General features: G+C 37.2%; 1 protein-coding gene across 1 annotated transcript; it reads left to right on the top strand.

Moving 5' to 3' along the window:
- The first annotated feature begins 3,789 nt into the window (after positions 1-3,789).
- LOC137026839 (uncharacterized) lies at positions 3,790-19,510 on the top strand. Its single transcript, XM_067394380.1, has 12 exons — positions 3,790-3,953; positions 4,148-4,430; positions 7,628-7,761; positions 7,875-7,901; positions 11,599-11,878; positions 12,081-12,214; positions 12,297-12,329; positions 12,967-13,246; positions 13,449-13,582; positions 13,665-13,697; positions 14,335-14,614; positions 18,601-19,510. The coding sequence occupies exons 1-12, from the start codon at positions 3,890-3,892 to the stop codon at positions 18,743-18,745; spliced, it is 1,827 nt and encodes a 608-aa protein (XP_067250481.1). The 5' UTR covers positions 3,790-3,889; the 3' UTR covers positions 18,746-19,510.
- The last annotated feature ends 3,559 nt before the right edge of the window (positions 19,511-23,069 follow it).

Genomic DNA, 23,069 nt, shown 5'->3' with positions numbered 1-23,069 from the left:
ACCATCAGCAAAACACTATATATTTGCAGCAGATTTTTCGAAGGCTATCACAATGCTTTCAAAACTGATAAAAGCACATTCAAATGAATGATGGCAAACTCTGCATTTCTTCAGGAATTATATCGAAATATAAAATCTTAGCAGAATATTTACAATAAAAGTAAATATAATTATCAAGCAAAACTAATTGCAGCTGAAAGTGTCCTATTTTTAGTCTCTTTTTATTTATTTTTTTCAGTCATCTTTCTGTAAATTGAGATAGCTTCAGAATGATTTTGTTTGGAAACATAGATCAAGGAAGACACATTGGTGGGGAAAAAAGAGAGACAGAGAGAGGGAGGACTACATCCATCCATCCATCCATCGATTCCATACATTTTCTGAAGCGCTTGTCATATGTAGGGTCGTGGGGAGGCTGAAGCCTTCCCAGCATCTCAGGTTGTATAGGCAGGAGATGTGTTTTTTCAGCTTTTTGTTTTTCGCAAGTAAATTAATATATGTAAATACAGTGCTTCCCACAGGTTTGAAATATACTTGCGGTGGTAGCCGGGTGAAAAATCCTCCTATTACCTATTGCACAAAAATGGTCTACTACATGTGACAAACAAATAATGTGTGATTTTTAACAGTATTTTTATTAATTGAAATTAATTTTAATTACATAGCATACTATTACATTTAATTACATACTAATATTGCATAATATTGCAATGCATTATTATGCATTGTAAATTATGCAAAATTACAGCATTTAAATGGTTATCCTTTTCCCATGTTCTCCTTGCTGTCATATAGTGTCTGTCTCAGTGAATAGGCCACAGATTTTAATAGTAAAATTCATGTAATGAATAATATATGTCAAATAATGTTATTAGTCTTTTCTTCCTGTGGGGGAGATGCCCAGAAGAAAAAGAAAAAACTTAGCGTGTGACTTTTAATTATAAACAAGCCCGCAACACACCGGGACTCTTATTTTGAAATGTTTGTACTATTGCAGGCTGATCCTTCAGATGATAAAACAACCGTATAAAACATTTTATATAGAGGCTATGAAGTAGACATTGTAATAATTCATCAACTTGAGTTCATTAGTAATCGCTTGGCATAAATCTGTGCTTTTCATTGATTGAGAATCACTTTGAAGCAGTCTGAAGTGCTGTTGCGCGAGCTTGTAGAGTGTAGAACGCGCAACAGCGCCCTCTTGTGACTTTGCAAAATGCAGCGCCCGTGGGAATGTCAGCGGGAGTAAACAGTTCTGACGCACACATGGTTGAGCCTGGTGTGTCTGTGACAACTACTAAATACGGATTATAAACTATTTACTAAAGCACTGGCTTCTAGGTTAAAAACTGGAATATCACAAATTATTAGACTAGACATAGGCACTGGAAAGCTTTTCTAATATAAACCGGGTCCTAAAGCACTTGGCCAGTCATAAACCTTCATTCCAGCGATATTCCTACAGAAAACACCTTTTAAGATGTTTATGACTCATTAGAATGTATGCAAAAGACAGCTGTCCAGGTGAAGCGTTCTTTAACAGAGTTGGATATGTAGATGTGTGCTGTCTTATTCCTCTATCTGTTTGAAATCCATGGATCACTACTCTGTGTTTCTGCTTGTTCATACACAAACATACAAATGAATGTTACAAATGAATAAACAACTATATCCCGTCTCATACAGGCTACTGATAATTTATCAATAATGTTATTTTTTTAATGACATAATAGATTACACTTTTGCAGAACGTGCCATGGTTGCGGAGTTCTCGCATTTGACCAGCGGATGTCGCTAGCGTGTCACTGATCCGCTGCTATGCGCATGTGTAGAAGTTTCTCATTATTACGAGAAAGTTTCTCATTATTATGAGAAAATAATTCATTATTATGAGAAACTAAGTCATTATTACGAGAAAATAAGTCATTATTACGAGAAATTTTCTCATTATTCTGACATACTAAGTCATTATTATGAGAAACTTTCTCAATATAATGAGATGCTAAGTCATAATTACGAGAAAGTTTCTCATTATTATGACTTACAGAATTATATTTTTTTACTCAACTGTGGCGGAAACGGGCTTCCATAATATACCGATTGTGTAATGATGAACTTATTTGTAATGATTATTTGCATTTTATTACTTTTTGTTTAATTTTGGTGATAACTCTCACACTCACACTGATGTTTGCTTGAAGGGTGGCCATTTCCATAACACCAAAAAGGAGGACACTTTGCGGCATTTAGTGAGGCAAGAATAATTGCATAGGACATAGTGTACTCGCAACTACAATGTACTCGTAATACAATTTTGTCCATTATGTCGATGGTATCATGATGCAGTGATTCTGAAAAAGCCTACTCTATTCATTGCCGGACAATTTGATGTGTAACAGTAGAGGCAAAAAAGTATTTGTATTTATTCAAGACATTGTGATGTCTGTTTCAAAAAAATCTTGCAAAGTGCACAGTGCCTGAAAACATAACATTTCTGGACTTCTGGAAATAAAATAAAATAAAATAATCTGGCAGACTGGCACAGTGCCAGTAAACATAACATTTCTGGATTTCTGAAAAAAACAGAAATACATAAAACGTGATGATATGATGTAGCCTCAGGCTTGTTTACATTTTTAACCAATGATATATCAGATATTTATTTGACAAAGCTTTCAGACCATTCGCCGGACGCCAGACAGGGGGCTTAAAATCCGGACTGTCCGGACAAAATCCGGATGTATGGCAACCATATTTGCTTGTGGCATTTCTTGTTAAAGCTGACATGCAGTAGCCTATTATAGAAGAGGACGCAGCTAGGCTGGGCTGAGTTGATTGGTATTCCCGGGGAAACCAAATAGAAAACAGATGAGGAAGAATTAAGAAGAATTAAGAAGTAGCTCTATTGAGACACAATAATTTCTCTATCTGCTAACGTTGTGTGTTGTATTTTTAATGTCGTAGATCAAAATTAACATACATGTGATTTTGTTGTTCACATTTTTTTCTGGGCAGTGCATTATTGATTTGACATGGATGCCAGGAACTCCCACACTCACACTGATGTTTACTTGTGGCATTTCTTGTTAAAGCTAACATGCAGTAGCCTATTATAGAAGAGGACACAGCTAGGCTGGGCTGAGTTGATTGGTATTCCCGACAAGAGTGTGGGGTAAGAGGACCAAGGTTCAAGAGTCATGGTTTGCTACTGTGTTTGTTCAGATAAGAGAGAGAGAAAAAAAAACAGAAATTTTCTCTAATGTGATGAAACAGCAGTGGGTAAGATGGTTGATCTGATTTTTCAACACATTCTTGAACTCATTCTTCAAACACATATTCAAACAAGATCACAGGGGAAACCAAATAGAAAACAGATGAGGAAGAATTAAGAAGAATTAAGAAGTAGCTCTATTGAGACACAATAATTTCTCTATCTGCTAACGTTATGTGTTGTATTTTTAATGTCGTAGATCAAAATTAACATACATGTGATTTTGTTGTTCACATTTTTTTCTGGGCAGTGCATTATTGATTTGACATGGATGCCAGGAACTCCCACACTCACACTGATGTTTACTTGTGGCATTTCTTGTCAAAGCTAACATGCAGTAGCCTATTATAGAAGAGGACACAGCTAGGCTGGGCTGAGTTGATTGGTATTCCCGACAAGAGTGTGGGGTAAGAGGACCAAGGTTCAAGAGTCATGGTTTGCTACTGTGTTTGTACAGATAAGAGACTTAAAAAAAAAAAAAAAAAAAAAAAACTCCTACTTTACAGTATTTATATGAAAACGATCTGTTTGGTTATCATTTTACCTCATGTGAGACACAATACTTTCTCTATCTGCTAAGATTATGTGTTGTATTCTAGAGTTGTAGCCTAGATCAAAATGGACGTACATGTGATTTTGTTGCTCACACTTTTTTCTGGGCAGTGCTTTGCTGATTTTGAAGGTAAGTTTAATAATAAAGAAATACCTAGATATAAGCAACCATTGCTTATATGACAAATGAATTAGATTAAATTAACAATATGGTCTGAAATAAGATCATTGAAAGCTTGTGATTCTGATTTTGTGATCCTTTTTATTACTTTGTATTGTTTTAAAGATGTTTGACCCCCCTCAATTTCATTTTATATTGAACAGGTAATCTTGCTTATAAAGCCACAGCTGTGCAGTCCTCCACATATGACCTAAAGGGAGCTGCTGAAAATGCAGTGGATGGCAAAAGAGATGCAAATTACGATAGTGGCTCATGCTCTCACACTATATCCGAGTTTAATCCATGGTGGAGAGTCGACCTCAAAGAAGTCTACAATGTAAGCAAGGTTATGATCACCAATCGTGAAGACTGTTGCCAAGAGCGAATAAGAGGAGTACAGATTCGTGTTGGTAACAGCCTGAAAAACTATGGAAACGACAATGAACTGTAAGAAATGTTTTAATCATTTCATCTTATCATGTTTATGATATGCCTGGATAAATAAAACAGGATGCACATTTTTACCTTACTTTTTATGTTAAAAATCACCAACCACTTGAACAATATGTATTGTGAAAAGCACTGAATTAGAGGTCCCTTTCAAAAGCTACTTTCAATGCTGAAAATGTCTTTTTTTGACTGTGGCAAACACGCCAAAGAAATTTGGCTTAGGGCGTTTTCACACCTGAGCATTTGTTTCGGAACCTGGTGCATTTTCTCCCTTGGCTCGGTTCATTTAGGCATATGTGAACACGGCAGTCGCGCGCAGACTCACACCAAAACAATCGCTCCAAGATCTTCTGAACGAGGTGTTCTCGGCCCGATTGCAAACAAACTCTGGGGTGGTTCACTTGTGGTGTGAAAGAAATCCGACCCAACAGACCAAACAATATCATATTTCATAACGGGAAATGTCTTATATAAAATGCAGCAGTGTTTGATTCTGTGAGTGAGCACATTAGTTAGGCAACTGCATGCAGTTAAAAACCAAAAAGCACCTCTTCATCTTAAAACATTGTGTAATTGCACTTCTCCATGCAAGAACACAGTCCTGACGAAGCCTTGATTCCTGCTTTAGCTGCATTATAACATCCATACAGTGTTTGCATGTGTCTCGACACGCGATTTAATTAATATGAATGTACTATATAATTTAACACCGGGAATGACAGCTTGTGTGTGTCTTGACAGCAGGTACTAAAAAAGCCACAATAATATGCTCATGAAGCGAACTTGTCAATCACTTGAATGGATGACGCAGAGCAAACTCTGACCAATAAGGGGACAGTTGTACACGCATGTGTCTTGTATAAACACATTTTAGTACGCTTTGAAATATTGCCTTGTGAAAGCAAACTGAGCCAAGAAGTCCTATTTTAAAACAATTCAATCAGTCTACAGGTGTAAAAATGCCTTTAAATAACCTATGAATAACCTGGTTCTCAAAAATAATATCTCTCCTTTACGGCTTGTTGTGGGCAATACTGAGCAAGAGATATCTTGTATTGGGTGCAGGGGACGATTTTCCATCCCAGCTTGAGCAATGGGTCCTTCATGTTTGGCCCCTAAGGGGGACTGGCTAAGAGATTCTAGACTTCCAGCAGATGTAATTAAGACCATTCTAAGTGCTAGGGCTCCTTCCACCAGAACAATGTACACCCTTAAGTGACACATCTTTGAAAGGTGTTGTGCAACACATCACACAGACCCAGTCCGCTGCCAGATTGTTTCAGTGCTTGAGTTTTCTGCAAGAAAAGCCATCAGCAGAAACATGTCCTGCTACTCAGAGATTTTGTGGCCACCATTTCAGCTTGCCACACTCTGATTGACGGGTTTTTTTGTGAGAAAAACACACTTGATCGCCTACTTCATTCGTGGAGCTATGCGACTTAGGCCTCCTGTCAGGATCAAAGTTCCCTCATGGGATTTAGCCGTGGTCCTTGAGGGGCTAGTCAATAACCCATTTGAACTACTAGTGCCAGCTCCGGTCAAGCTTCTGACTCTAAGAATGATTTTCCTTATGGCCATCTGATCACTAAAGAGAATTACCAATTTGCATGCTCTGTCGGTTTCACCATCTTGCTTAGAGTTTACTCCTGGGCTAGTTAAAAGTGTCCTAGAACCCTTTTTCACAAGATGTAATATAAGTCTAAGTTGTCCCCTGAATGTGTCTGTGAAGTTTCAGCTCAAAATACCCCATAGATTTTTTATTATTCAATTTTGTAACTGCCTATTTTGGGGCATAATTAAAAATGCGCAGATTCTGTGCGTGTCCCCTTTAAATGCTCATGCTCCCTGCCCCCAAGCTCGCAACTCTATAATGCATTGCATAAACAAAGTTCACACAGCTAATATAACCCTCAAAATGGATCTTTACAAAGTGTTCGTGATGCAGCATATCAGATCATGTAAGTATTGTATTTATGTGGATGTTTATTTGATTCTGAATGAGTTTGATAGTAGCTAGGCTGTGGCTAACAGGGCTAAAGCTAACATTACACACTGTTGGAGGGATTTATAAAAAATGAAGTTGTGTTTATGAATTATACAGACTGCTGAAAATAACAATACAGTAAGAAACAATGGTAACTTTAACCACATTTAACAGTACATTAGCAACATGCTAATGAAACATTTAGAAAGACAATTTACAAATATCACAAAAAATATCATGTTATCATGGGTCATGTCAGTTATTATTGCTCCATCTGCCATTTTTCGCTATTGTTCTTGCTTGCTTACCTGCATAAAGTCTATTGATTCGGCTGTGTGGCTCCAGATGTTAATACTGGCTTGTCTCAAACCTTGAACATGAGCTGGAATATGCAAATATTGGGGGCGTACATATTAATGATCCCGACTGTTGCGTCACAGTCGGTGTTATGTTGAGATTCGCCTGTTCTTCAGAGGTCTTTTGCATAAATCAAATTTACATAAGAAGGAGGAAACAATGGTGTTTGAGACTCACTGTATGTCATTTCCATGTACAGAACTCTAATTATTTAACTATGCCGAGGTAAATTTTCAATTATAGGGCACCCTTGCAGCTTGTGATTTATGTGATCCAGCAGGCTGGTCCTTTCTGCACGCATTTATTAGTTAGTTTTGATTTTCATGTTACTCCAGGCTCACATGTCCCTAAGTCGACATCTCAAGCTCGTTTTTAAAGCTCCTCTCTCTCGGGTTACTTGACTGTAACCCTGTTCCTTGAAAAAGCAGGAACGAGATGCTGTGCTTCATTGCCGCACTGAGGGTATGTTCAGGACGTTCTTCAGACGAAAGGACCCGATGAGCACAGGACACCCATCTATTTATACGCATTCTGATGACATCTTCATCAGAGTTTATTTAAGCCAAATTCTTTGATGTGTTTGCCACACGTGTTCACAACAGGTCAAACAAATATGTTTCCCCATAGCGCTTAAAATCATGCGCAGCATCTTGTTCCTTGTACAGTCAAGTAAACGAGTAGACGTTCTGCTCTGTCATATCTGATCTATATAATAAAATGGAATGATACTTGTAATACCACACAAAATGTTGGATTGAATTAAACTTTTGTTTGTTACTTGAATTCTGTGCTATAGATGTGGTGTGTTGGAGGCCTCTGGCTTTCATTTTCACATTCATTTATGTATTTGCAGGGCTGTAACTGTTTCCACTGCTTATAGAGGCACATCGACATTTGAATTTGAGCCTATTAAGGGGCGATACGTCAATATTGTTTTACCTGGGAATTCAGTAACACTCACTTTGTGTGAAGTTGAGGTGTTTGCAGGTAAGGGACTGAGAGAGAGAGAGAGAGAGAGAGAGAGAGAGAGAGAGAGAGAGAAACAACAACATAAGTGATGTACATATCCCTATGTGAATAACTTTGTTTGTTATTAACAGAGACATCAACGTGCAGTTGTATTCTAAGTAAGTGTTTTTGTTGTTGTTGTTACTTTCAACATACTGACAATAGCACGTATATATTGTGTTCTCACTAAACATATGGAAACCAATAACTTATAATAACCAATAATCTTTTGCATTACATAGCTTAGCATGATGTAAGCACAGTTGAGCTAACCTACAGGGCATTTCTGTCTGACGCATCTCCGCCGGTGCATGTTCATCACCCAGGGACCACCCTTCACTAATGTTTCACTCCTTTAATCCCAGAACCAGTGCTTAAATATTAAGGGGGAAAAAATCAATCAATCAGTTCACTTGGAGAAGAATCAGTATTTTAACGTTTCTGTTCATGCGTTCCTTCTGTATTATTACTGTTCTGAAACCGGTTTGATTAGGAAAAAATACCAGTTACTATAATAATAATAATAATAATAATAATAAGTACAGCATTTTCTTTACTCAAAAAACACAAGAGGGTCTGGTATTTGCCATCTAGTCAAAACCAATACAACATCTTTAATAACAAGATTTTGTCCAAATGTATTAAACAAAACAAAAAACTGTTAACAGTTTAATGAAATTAAAGTATTTTTTCAAGATATTTTAAAATGCTTGCTGCATGGTTAAAAAAATATGCTACTTGTATGAAATTGAATTTTAGAGAGGAAAAGGATAAGCCAGGTATTCTTTGCATTTTATTTATTACGAAATAATGCAAATAAAGCAAAATGTTTACATTATAAACACTATAAAACTATAAGCTATTGTAGGTTATTCCCTCAATCTACAACAAATCCTCTAAAGTTAACAGTATTCAGGCTATATAAATGTCAGGCACAACAAATTAATTTAAAGTAAAACTGAAACCTACCTCTCTCAGTCAGCACAAAATTTGTGCCGTATATATAGTGTTAATAAACAAATGTTTATATATTCGCAACATATTTGGATGCTAAACTATTTATTAGCCTATGTAAACTAGGCTTTGTACTTCACTCGCATTATTAATGTAAAACATCATCCTTCACAAATAAGAGCATAGTGAGGTGGTGGTCACGCTGAATGGCACGCAGATTGTATAATGGACTATTTAAATGAGCAGTGTAACTTTCTATATGATTGGTTGGCTGTATTTTATTTTATTAGTTCATTATCATTCAAAGACTGCGATGTCAAGTTAGCAATCCTAGAATATGTTGTGTGTGGCATGAGGTGCTTGCGCGAATACTGGAATTTTTTTTTTCCTTCTAAGAGAGGAAACTTACTCTGTAATTTATGGTCATACAGATAGAAGCAAGACATCATTCAAAACTGTAAAGCTTTGGTAAAAAAAAAAAAAAACCCAGCAGAATGCCACTTTCTGCCGTCTCGGTTTCCTTTCCATGAAATCTGGAGCGCGTCACACTAAACCAAAACTTTTTCCTTTAATTTTGTTAATCTGCAATTATTTAAGTGAAATATATTTTGCATTAAGGCCTATATATTGCATATAACCTGCCATTCAAGTTAAAAAAGTTAAGGACAGTGAGTGATTTATCTTTTTCCTTTTTTGATTAACATTAATGACACAGATGGCAGCAGGTTTATTAGGCTGCTGTCACAGTGTTACTCATTGTGCAGCTCGCCAAGCTTTAATTTGTGGCTCGCATGGCAGTAAATAATATGTCATGATATGGTCATGCAATCAGTACAGATATTTCATGAAAACATTTAAAACAGAGCCTGATCTCATGAAAGTGCATATCAGTAGCACGATTTTCTGTTTATAACTTTGGCTTGCATACGATATGCACGTGTTTGATGTACATATAATACGTACTTTTCGCATGCATGTGATACACAATTTTTGGCATGCATATAATACACAGCAGGGTTTTTCCTGGCTAAAAACGAGGCAGAGGTGGTAAAATCCTTTATCCCTGTAGGGGGGAGGGATTATTTTAAAATTATTAGAAAATTTTGTCTGATTCCTCTGACCATCTGTCTTCTGCCAATTAGAATGATCTCAAATGCTGCTATGAAAAGGACAGGAGAGATGGAACAGCCCATCACTATCCCCTTCTCCAGCTGGTGCCAACCAGTGGAGACCTCATTGGTTGTATAGCAAACATAAAAGTTGTAGAAGTAGTTTGCTATTAGATTCTGGATGTAGGATAGTATGTGGCAAAAGTTGATGCATAGGTGATGAGCTCGATCTACTCCATCTGTGTTTTGACAAAAAAAAAATTATTTTCTCAACTTTTTGTTCGAAATGTTGCCTTTCTTTTTGAAACTAACCACATTCAAGTGTTGATTTAAAAAAGGATGCATGAAGCTATAATAAAGCGTTTTTAAAGTACAGTTAAAAGTATACAAAAACTAACAACTAAATAGGAACATAGTAGTATACTGAAAGTACAAAAAAAATATATAAAAATAGTAAACTATAAATATTATATTTACTTAAAGAAAACTTACAAGTATACTTGTAGTATAAAACTACTAAACTAGTAGTTTACTGAGAATACACGTCAAAGTGTACTTTCAAAAACTAAAAAATGTACTACTAGTATTAAAATAGTAAACTACTAATATACTTATTCAGTTCACATGTATATAAGTTCACATGTAGTACATATGCAGTACAAATGAGAAACGTACACTGCAAAAAATTCTTAAATCAAGAAGCATTTTCTAGACAGTAAAAATTGTCCTGTTTTCAGAAAAAATAAGTTTAAAATTAAGTATTTTCTTAAAATAATCTGCCAGTGGGGTTAGCATAATCTTATTTCAAACCAAAAAAAAAAAGCAAAATGATCTTGTTTTCAGTTTGAAATAAGATAATTTCATTATATCAGTGTATTTGTGAACACTTACAGCACACAAAAAAACAAAACAAAAAATGCACTTGAACTGTTCTCCTGGCCATTTTTAAAAAGCATGAAAAAAGAAAAAAAATTGTTTGTGCGCAAGCACGTTACAATATAGAATTCCCATTGGTCAAACGCTGTTATTTATAGTTCATTAAAGCTGCAGTCTGCGATTTTTGGCCCTCTAGTGGTTAATAAATAGAACTGCATGCGTCTTGCGGAAGAACATTGTAGCCGGAGCAACTTTTCTCTGTGTATGTCTATGGCGAGTCACGCAGTTACTGTGATACTCTGCGGCGGGTCCTACCAGTCCGGTCTGAAATAGTCAGAAAATAAACTCTTATTATAGGTGTACCATAATGATTCAGGCTAAGACAAAAACACATTTTGGAAAATAGATTCATGTTGTACATTCTTATTAGATCATTTTTGTAAACTTTGAACACAAAAAAGTTGCGGACAGCAGCTTTAATCATCATATAGAGAATTTTTAAATTGAATTTACATGATAAGTTTTATGTAATACAAAAAACTGTTAATCTAATCTGGATGGTAAGGGGTATGGTGGTTTTACAGAGGGGATGCTTTTTGTCATTTTTTTCAACAAGGGGGATGCCATTCCCCCGTATCCCCCCTCAAATTAAGCCCTGCTTATAAAGCACCTATGAATGCCTTATTCTGCATGACCCTATACATCCCTTAATCCTTCCCAATACCTTCCCGAACTTAACAACTTTACCTTACCTTACTAACTATTAATAATCAGTATTTATGTGTTTACTAAGGCAAAAAGTCAATAGTTAGGTAATAGTGAGAACTGGACTCCAGTCTAAAGTGTGACCATAATGGGTTATTTTATGTTAAAACAGGGAATGTTGCTCTTGGAGCCAAAGCTGTCCAGTCTTCCACATACAATCATTTAGGAGGTGCTGAGAATGCTGTAGATGGAAATAAAGAGTCAAATTACATGCTTGGGTCCTGCACTCACACTGACGGGATTGACCCCTGGTGGAGAGTTGACTTGAAGGAAGTCCACAGGGTAACCAGAGTTAGTATCACTAATCGAGGAGACTGTTGTGAAGAGAGGATAGAAGGTGCTCAGATCCGTATTGGCAACAGCCTGGAAAATAATGGCAATGACAATGAGCTGTAAGTGTTACCTCTTTCTCTTTAAATTCTTAGACAATTGACACACTTTGGAGATGGATTAAAATAAGACTTAAAACTACTTGAATATAATTTACTTTGAATAAGTAATTTGAATATAAAATTGTCCTTGACACAATTATACAGTATGCTGTTTGCCTTTTTGATTATGTCGCTATTTCCTTGTCTCTGATTGTTTTTACAGGGCTGCAACTGTTGAACACATCCTACCTGGAGGCACAGAAACATTTGAGTTTAAGCCTGTTAAGGGGAGATATGTCAACATTTTTCTACCTGGCAATAAATACCTCTCTCTGTGTGAAGTTCAGGTATTTGCAGGTAAGGGAGAGAGATCAAAGACTCTGTGATAAAATAAATGTATGTATTAATGTGTGGATAACTGTTGTTTTTCTATTAACAGTAAAAGAGACATCCAAGTGCATTTGCGCTTCAAGTGAGTGTTCTTCATTGCTTTAAATATTCTGTCAGTATACATTCATGTTTTTTGAAATTGGTCATAGAATTCAAGAATTTAAAAACCCACTTTAACAAAAATGTACTAAAAGTGGTTCTTTGGCTCGTAATCATTAAGGAACCACATTAATTGCAGTATAGCATCAAATCTTGGTTGTTCATTGATTTTTCACCAGTTCTTTGGGATCAGTGAGGTGCTATATAGCACTGCTACTGTATACAGAACCTGCGAAGCCCCTGTATGGTTCTTCAATGGCTCTTTGGGGTGGTTAAGGTGCTATATAGCACCACTGCTGTACAAAGAACCTGTTAAGCCCCTTTAAAGGTTCTTTACGAGCCAAAGAACCACTGTTGGTGCTGTTTAGCACATTTTTTTGTTGAAGAAATAAAATGCAATATGGCACCTCTTATGGGTTCTACATAGCACCATTTGACATAGGTGCACAAGCCAAGAACCACTTTTAGTGCTATATAGCACTTCTTCTTTCTTCTTATTACATATCTTAGCATAATGTCTCATTATGGGATTTCATTTAGCACACTGAAGTAAAATAATATATATTATTATTAGAAATTATTACAAATATTATGAAATTATATTATTTTTTGTTGAACAGAGAATCTTGCTCTTGGAGCCGAAGCTGTCCAGTCTTCCACATACAATCATTTAGGAGGTGCTAAGAATGCTGTAGATGGAAATAAAGAGTCAAATTACATGCTTGGGTCCTGCACTCACACTGAGGGGATTGACCCCTGGTGGAGAGTTGACTTGAAGGAAGTCCACAGGGTAACCAGAGTTAGTATCACTAATCGAGGAGACTGTTGTGAAGAGAGGATAGAAGGTGCTCAGATCCGTATTGGCAACAGCCTGGAAAATAATGGCAATGACAATGAGCTGTAAGTGTTACCTCTTTCTCTTTAAATTCTTAGACAATTGACACACTTTGGAGATGGATTAAAATAAGACTTAAAACTACTTGAATATAATTTACTTTGAATAAGTAATTTGAATATAAAATTGTCCTTGACACAATTATACAGTATGCTGTTTGCCTTTTTGATTATGTCGCTATTTCCTTGTCTCTGATTGTTTTTACAGGGCTGCAACTGTTGAACACATCCTACCTGGAGGCACAGAAACATTTGAGTTTAAGCCTGTTAAGGGGAGATATGTCAACATTTTTCTACCTGGCAATAAATACCTCTCTCTGTGTGAAGTTCAGGTATTTGCAGGTAAGGGAGAGAGATCAAAGACTCTGTGATAAAATAAATGTATGTATTAATGTGTGGATAACTGTTGTTTTTCTATTAACAGTAAAAGAGACATCCAAGTGCATTTGCGCTTCAAGTGAGTGTTCTTCATTGCTTTAAATATTCTGTCAGTATACATTCATGTTTTTTGAAATTGGTCATAGAATTCAAGAATTTAAAAACCCACTTTAACAAAAATGTACTAAAAGTGGTTCTTTGGCTCGTAATCATTAAGGAACCACATTAATTGCAGTATAGCATCAAATCTTGGTTGTTCATTGATTTTTCACCAGTTCTTTGGGATCAGTGAGGTGCTATATAGCACTGCTACTGTATACAGAACCTGCGAAGCCCCTGTATGGTTCTTCAATGGCTCTTTGGGGTGGTTAAGGTGCTATATAGCACCACTGCTGTACAAAGAACCTGTTAAGCCCCTTTAAAGGTTCTTTACGAGCCAAAGAACCACTGTTGGTGCTGTTTAGCACATTTTTTTGTTGAAGAAATAAAATGCAATATGGCACCTCTTATGGGTTCTACATAGCACCATTTGACATAGGTGCACAAGCCAAGAACCACTTTTAGTGCTATATAGCACTTCTTCTTTCTTCTTATTACATATCTTAGCATAATGTCTCATTATGGGATTTCATTTAGCACACTGAAGTAAAATAATATATATTATTATTAGAAATTATTACAAATATTATGAAATTATATTATTTTTTGTTGAACAGAGAATCTTGCTCTTGGAGCCGAAGCTGTCCAGTCTTCCACATACAATCATTTAGGAGGTGCTAAGAATGCTGTAGATGGAAATAAAGAGTCAAATTACATGCTTGGGTCCTGCACTCACACTGACGGGATTGACCCCTGGTGGAGAGTTGACTTGAAGGAAGTCCACAGGGTAACCAGAGTTAGTATCACTAATCGAGGAGACTGTTGTGAAGAGAGGATAGAAGGTGCTCAGATCCGTATTGGCAACAGCCTGGAAAATAATGGCAACGACAATGAGCTGTAAGTGTTACCTCTTTTCTTATTCTGTATCTTTCCTATTATCTTTTACAAGATGTAAAATACGTCTCTGATGTCCCCAGAGTGTGTATGTGAAGTTTTAGCTCAAAATACCCCAAAGATATTTTTTTATAGCATGTTAAAATTGCGACTTTTTTGGGAGTTGAGCAAAAATGGGTCATTCCAGGGTGTGCCCTTCAAATGCAAATGAGCTGCTGCACTCTGCCTAAGAGGGTGGAGCTTCAAGAGCTCGTTCTCCCCTGTCAGGATTCAGTCAGGACGCACTATAATGTCAGAAACTGCAAATATATGCTGCATGGAGATATAGTTCAGTTTAAAGGATTAGTCCACTTTCAAATAAAATTTTCCTGATAATTTACTCACCCCCATGTCATCCAAGATGTTCATGTCTTTCTTTCTTCAGTCAAAAAGAAATGAAGGTTTCTGAGGAAAACGTTCCAGGATTACTCTCCTTATAGTGGACTTCAATGGCCTCTAGACGGTTGAAGGTCAAAATTACAGTTTCAGTGTAGCTTCAAAGGGCTTTAAACGATACCAGACGAGGAATAAGGGTCTTATCTAGAGAAACAATTGGTCATTTTCGGAAAAAAAATAAGTGTATATGCTTTATATAAACAAATGATCACCTTGCACGTACTTCTGCCAAAACCGCACATTCATATTCTTCAAAAAGCTTACGCTGTATGTCCTACGCCTTCCCTTATTCTGTTTTTCTTTCCTTAAAGGTGCCCTCAAATGAAAAATTGAATTTATCTTGGCATAGTTGAATAACAAGAGTTCTGTACATGGAAATGACATACAGTGAGTCTCAAACTCCATTGTTTCCTCCTTCTTATGTAAATCTCATTTGTTTAAAAGACCTCCGAAGAACAGGCGAATCTCAACATAACACCAACTGTTACGTAACAGTCGGGGTGTACGCCCCCAATATTTGCATATGCCAGCCCATGTTCCCAACATTATGAAAGGCATTACACAAGGGCAAGCACAGTGTTGCCAACTTAGCGACTTTGTCGCTAGATTTAGCGACTTTTTCAGACCCCTTTAGCGACTATTTTTCAAAAAAGTGCCTAGCGACAAATCTAGTGACAAACCTCAGTAACTTTTCAAATGTCACCAGCACTGTCCTGTGAGTGCGAGGTCTTGCTTTCCCGCTGCCGTCACACCTCTCTCGGCGTCTCTTACTCTGTTCAGTGTGTGGCTGAGAGGAGCAGCAGCACGAGTTCACGGCATCTGACAGAAGTGAATGAGCGAGCTACACACGAGCGCACAGTGTTGCCACGGACTAAAGACTATTTCTGATTGTCCTTTGTTTTATATTTAAAGAATTTAGTTTGAAGGTTTTGATTTCCATTTTTCTTGTGTGCTTATCACTTATATTACTCACTATCACAGAGCTTTAGTTCATCCGAACTCTGTGAATTCATGTAATTTACAAATATATACTTGTTCTGTTGCTGGACAAAAAAATAAAAATGTATATAGGATATATATATATATATATTTTATATATATATATATATATATATATATATATATATATATATAAAATATATATATATATATAATATATATATATAGGAAATGAGAACAGCTTTATTTGACATTCGGCTATATTATATTATATTATATTAAAATACAGTATGTGAGCACGGATTAGGAGAGAAAACACTTTAGGCAGGCAGAATGCAACTGACGTGATGACGTCACAAATATGCTAATTTATGCATGACGTCATCTAGCGACATTTAGCGACTTTTTGGGCAGGCTTTAGCTACTATCCTTTGAAAATAGTTGGCAACATTGGGCAGGCAGTAACATCTGGATGTGCACAGCCGAATCATCAGACTAGGTAAGCAAGCAAGAACAACAGCGAAAAATGACAGATGGAGCAATAATAACTGACATGATCCATGATATCATGATATTTTTAGTGATATTTGTAAACTGTCTTTCTAAATGTTTTGTTAGCATGTTGCTAATGTACTATTAAATGTGGTTAAAGTTACATCATTTCTTACTGTATTCACAGAGACAAGAGCCGTCGCTATTTTCATTTTTAAACACTTGCAGTCTATATAATTCATAAACACAACTTCATTCTTTATAAATCTCTCCAACAGTGTAGCATTAGCCGTTAGCCACGGAGCATAGCCTCAAACTCATTCAGAATCAAATGTAAACAATATAACAGTATACAATACTCACATAATCCGACGCATGCATGCCGCATGCATGACGAACACTTTGTAAAGATCCTTTTGAGGGTTATATTAGCTGTGTGAACTTTGTTTATGCACTGTTTAAGGCAAGCGCGAGCTCCGTGGGTGGGAAGCGTCAGCATTTAAAGGGGCTTCACAGCATAAATCGGCTCACATTTAATGATGCCCCAAAATAGGCAGTTAAAAAAATTAATAAAAAAAAATAATGTATGGGGTATTTTGAGCTGAAACACAGACACATTCAGGGGACACCTTAAACTTGTATTACATCTTGTAAAAAAACGTTCAATGGCACCTTTAAGTAGAATAGGAAAGGTGTAGGACATACAGCATAGCGTTTTGAAGAATGCGGAAACCGGATGTACGTTCAAGGCGATCATTTGTGTTTATAAAGCATATACAGTTGCATTTTTTTCGAAAATGACTGATTGTTTCTCTAGATAAGACCCTTATTCCTCATCTGGTATCATTTTTGACCTGTAACCATCTGAAGGCCATTGAAGTCCATTATAAGCAGAATAATCCTGGAATGTTTTCATCAAAAACCTTAATATCTTTTCGACTGACGAAAGAAAGACATGAACATCTTGGATGACATGGGGATAAGTAAATTATCAGGAAAAGTTTATTTAAAAGTGGACTAATCCTTTAATTACAGTTATAACTTTCAGTTATTGTCTTCTTGTTTTTATCCACTATTAGTACAAGCCAGTTTACAGATGTTTATTGTACTTCATGCAAAATGATGTCTATTGTACTTCATGCAAAATATGAAGTGTCTGATTTCACTCTAGAAAATCACTGTAAGAGCTTAATAAAACAACAGTGCAAGTGTGCATCTCCCTTGCATTATCATCAACATACACAGCAAATTACACAGAAACACTTGTTACAACTAACAGTAAACAAATATATAAAGACCTTAAATCTTTTTGGGTGGTGCTTAATAAACTGGTAAACTTTATATCTTTAAGTCAACTCTGATGAACTGTATCCAGTATCACTCTGGAGACTGTAAGCTGCATCATGAACAGTTTACTGATCTATTTAACTTCCTCCACAAAGCAGTCTGGTGTGAAATGATTTGCACAGAAAGGAACAAATTTCGGTTGAGCATTTTCTTCAAAAACAAAATGAATCCACCTCGTCTTCAGGGGCTCAGATTTCGGGAGTAAATTAAGAGAGCTATGTGGATTAATCCATCCAGCTACAGAACACCTAAAATGCTTGGGAGACTTTCTCGTCAGTGCAGTGATGGCGGATTGTGTACAACTCGCTGTGAATGTGCTCAGGGTGGTTCTATGTTCAAACGGCAGTGTCTGTCAACATTTGTGGGTGGGGCCTGTGGCTAATGTGCCGTCACATTGCCAGTGATCTGGAAACGGCTTGTTCTGAGACACTGCTTATGATTTATGGGGATTAAAAAAAAGGAGTGGTTGGATTTTTTCATTATAGGGTGGTTGTGTACACACTGCCAACACACATTTATGTCCAAATATAACAAAAGAGAATTTTGCATAATAGGTCCCCTTTAAAGTATGTTTTTTTCCTGCTTTTCTCTCTCTCTCTAAAACAAAACTTAGAGAAATATTTAGAAAATTAATAAAATAGGAATATATAAGATATAATTACTATGAATAAATCCTTTGAATACAAACTTGACGGAAGAATATTTAATATGCTACATGCTTTTTCGATTGCTATGCCACTCTCTATTTTTTTTATTTTGTCTGTTTGTATTAACAGGGTTGCAACTGTTGGATTCATCCCACCTGGAGGCACAAAGTCATTTGAGTTTAAGCCTGTTAAGGGGAGATATGTCAACATTTTTCTACCTGGAAATAAATACATCACTCTGTGTGAAATTGAAGTGTATGCAGATGAGAGATAAAAGAAGAGCAAAGGTGTTTTTAGCTGCCGTCTCAACCGGTCTCAACTTGCTTGTCTAATGAGTCATACTGATGCATATAAACAAAAGAATCGCATTATAAGTGGCATCTCTTTGATATATAATGCTATTTTGTTGCAATGTACCTTTTTTTAAAATAAGAAGAAAGTCCATGTCTGCAGTGCCGCGTTAAGCCTTCGCGGGGCCCTGGGCTAACGAACGCAAAGGGGGCCCCCCCTCCCCCTCGACATCCATAATCGCGCGTCTTATGCGAATGAAGATTTTAATATGAATAAGATATCAATTTAAAACATGCGGACAAAAATGGTAAAAACATTTCTAGGATGGATTGACAAAAACAACAGGCTCATATGCGCTCCTCCATCATTATGACTTTGCATTGCTGATCTAAAAATGTAAAAAATAAAATTTAAATTTAAAAACGGCTTTTTACCAAGTCCAAGTTTAAATTCGACCGATTCGACTCTGGCTTTGGAATTTCAGAATGGTCATAGCATCATTTCAGATGCGATGTGTCCGAAGATTATTCTAGTTAATTATTCTGTCACAGACTTTTTTAATGCACGTTTTATACCTAATAAATGTACTATTAGTTTCTTCTCTAAATATGTTTTCATCACGTTTTATGTGCATTTTATTTCGTTGAATAAAAAGTATCCACCCCAACGAGTGTACGAGTTACATTTATTCACTTGTGCAATATCTTAAAATGTGCAGATGTGGCCGTTTTTTTTTTTCTTCAGAAAACCAATACGACTCGTTTAAAATTCTGTACCAACATTACTGCATGCATAAGTTTCAGAAACCCACCTTAAAAATGACGGTCAAATGCAATAGATCATCGTTAAGACATTGTATGGACCCTTTCTTTGTCCATTTACTAATGATTTTAGTAGTAACAACATAGATAAGCTTTAGCAAGTTATTGACAACATTATTTCTATTATGCTTCATTTTTATGAACATGCACACGGCTTCTGTCTCGCGCACAGACGCGCGTGCTAAAAGTATTTGGCTGCGGAAAGATGCGTTCGGCGTGTGCACTGCGCACTATCTAGTGGACTTTTGTTTTCAAGCACTCAATTCACTTTCGCATGGGCTGTTGTACAGTACACACACGGTCCGTGCCATCACAAAAATTGGGCTGCACGCGGACGGGGAGCGCGGACGTCTGCGAACCCTCCTGATGACGAAAATTACGCGATGCGAACGCCCGAAGTATACCTTGGTGTTAAGCATGTAATAGCGGGCCACCAATCCAGCCATATGCACGTGCATACCCAGACGCTACGCACACTGTCCTGGTTGTATTCCTGCGTGCGTGTCCGCTGCGCGCCTGTGACTCTTGATTCGGGTGTGACAACGATGCGTTTTAAAACGCAAAAGAGGATTGTCTCGCGGGCCCCCCAAGTGTTCGGGGCCCTGGGCTGCAGCCCATGTTGCCCATTAGGATAACGCGGCCCTGCATGTCTGCAGGAGATGCCGCTCCGAGATGCGAGCCCGATCACACGAAAATGCGTATCAATAGTACGAGTTTGTAATCTCGTAGAATGTATACTGCGCGGTGCGCAGTTTTTTCGCGTGCATTTGATACGCACTTTATGGCGTATTATACGTACAGAACCCCCACTCCCCCCACCCCTATCCTACCCAAGAGCATATCATATAAACGCCATAAAATGCGTATCATATGCACGCGAAAAAACTGCGTACCATATGCACGCCAAAATTCATTTTGGCGTATATATTATACGAGATTACAAACTCGTACTATTGATACGCATTCTCATGTGATCGTGTTGGAGATGCCGCTGTAGCGACAGCTGCTGGAGAATATCTGTGGCCGCTGGAGATGGCACCTGAAGTGCCGCTAAGAGATGCTGCAATTGTATCTTTGTGCAGCATAGCCTATCAGAAATTAATTTCTGTATTAACGGAGTATCAGTTTATATTCATGTGCATTTCAAAGCAATGGATAATAAAATGCAGTTTTATTTTATCAAAGCATGTGATTTACTATTTTTGTCTGCACTGAAACACAATTGATACTGACACTCATTACTGGATATGTAGCCTAAATAAACACACACAATTTCAGCTTTCTCTTATGTAGTGGAGCATCAGAAAGTTATTAACCAAAATTTGTGATAAATGCTTACAAATGATAGTCCTCTTGTATATAATGTTATTCTGATGAAATGTTCTTTTAAAATAAAAAATATATATATTACATCGAATTATGCTGAATAAATTCCCTGGCTGCTCTAGATGCCGATGCCGATGCCGCGGCTGCTGGAGATGCCGCCGCAAGTGCCACTACGAGATGCCGATGCCGCATTTTGCAACAGCCCTCTCTCAAAACAAGCACAGTTAGAATAGCAGAATATGTGGGAGAGATGGTGTAAAAGTGTACATTTCTTGTCTATTACCACCCACTGCTGCCTACAACAATGGCAGAAATAAGCCCAGTTAAAATATCAGAATATGTGGGAGAGCGTTGCTATAGTGTGACAATACAGGTTGTAGCTCATTCTGAGGGATAAATTTGAATAAATTTATACTAATAAATTTGAAACTCATGAGTTTGATGGTACACAACATGAGCTACAGTTTACTTTACAAAGTGAAATGTCCCTCATCTAAAGTACTGTTACTGCATACTGTAATTATACTGTAGGCCTATATAAAAACCATGAAGATGATATTTTCATCTCTCTCCCCAGTGTTAGCATTCATTTTCTAAACCACATTCACCTATGCTGCTTATCCTGATTTATCACCTCTTTATATTATCCTGAGATTCTGATTGGTTTGTCATAATTTTTGCTACTTTGTGTTTGCAATGCTTTTGTGTTCTGTCACGGCTGGGCGTCTCCTTGTGGGTGATACGGCGAAGTTCTGGACTTACGAATACCCAGCATCCCTAGCAATTGTTTAATGACCTGGCTTTCAAAATCGCGTCCTTGGTCAGAATGGATTCGATTAGGAAATCCGTAATGCACAAAGAACTTTTCGAACAGGACCTTTGCCACGGTTAAAGCCTTTTGATCTTTGGTTGTGAAAGCTTGAGCATATCTGGTGAAGTGATCTGTCACTATCAGTACATTTGAGATTCCTTTAGAATCTGGCTCTATAGACAAGAAGTCTATACACACCAAATCAAGTGGGCCTGTACTCATGATCTGCTGTAAGGGCGCAGCTCTTTGTGGCACTGTCTTACGAGCAACACATCTACCACAATTCTTGATGTACTGTGTAATTTCTAAGGCCATTCCGGGCCAATAAAATCGGTCCTTTATGAGATATGGGAGCGTTTAGCGGAAGTTCTACCCGGAAGACTCTAATGCACGTCATTGCTCATATTCTAACCAATCATTACACGTCACCTGAGTATATAAGTTCTGTTCCCACCCACTATCGTGTTCGCAGATACCATCGCCGGCGTTCAGTTCGCAGTTGACGTTCCACACGACGCATTATTGTGATTATCTAAATATTCACACAGACAATGTTAGCGGTAGCCCGATGTACTACAATGTGAAAACGTTTATTTTAGATGGGATATAATGCTGTAGCGTCATTTAAGTTCACGTTAGCCTATTATTTTGAGTGTTAATTGAAGCGGTCGCACTATGAGAGTGATCGTATACACCGTCTCAAATTTCAGAAGTGTGCACGTCCACCCGCAGATTCCATTTTCGAATTTCGTTTCAGCAATATCATCAAAGGGCCTAGCTATCATCAAAGCAATCTTCAATATTCTCTCGTCATTAACAGCCACTTCATCTCAGTGATAAGTATTTTCATCGTGTTATGCATTTTGATGTCGTTGGGTGTATAATCATACTCTTTTGCTCTTTACATACATCAGCAGAGCCGTACAGTGCAGTAGCACGCATTTATTTGAGACGGAACGGTGCTCGTTCGCATTGTTACATTCATAGCATGTCGTAATGATCCGCTTTGTCTAACAGCAGAAAGAACGACAAGCTTTGTAACTTGGGTATGCATGGCGCATAGTGTCGAGTGACTTCCCTTGTAACATTAGAGGCAGAAACATCATTATTTATGTCCTGTGCGGTAATAAGGCTGTCATTTACATACTGTATATAAAAAATTACCTGTACGTGTTACTTTCTGCAGTTAAAGTCTCCGTCTATGTCCTGTGTGTTCAGCTTCATGCACGTGCACCAGATTTTCTTTGTGCAAAAGAGGGACAGTCGATTTCATTCCATAGTTATTGCGTTATCTTTCTGCGACTAACGTCATATATCGTGATATGACAAATTAAGATTATTTGAATAAC

Source organism: Chanodichthys erythropterus, chromosome 9 (genome assembly GCF_024489055.1).
Source record: "Chanodichthys erythropterus isolate Z2021 chromosome 9, ASM2448905v1, whole genome shotgun sequence".
NCBI lineage: Eukaryota > Metazoa > Chordata > Actinopteri > Cypriniformes > Xenocyprididae > Chanodichthys > Chanodichthys erythropterus.
This window is presented reverse-complemented; position numbering and strand designations above follow the sequence as displayed.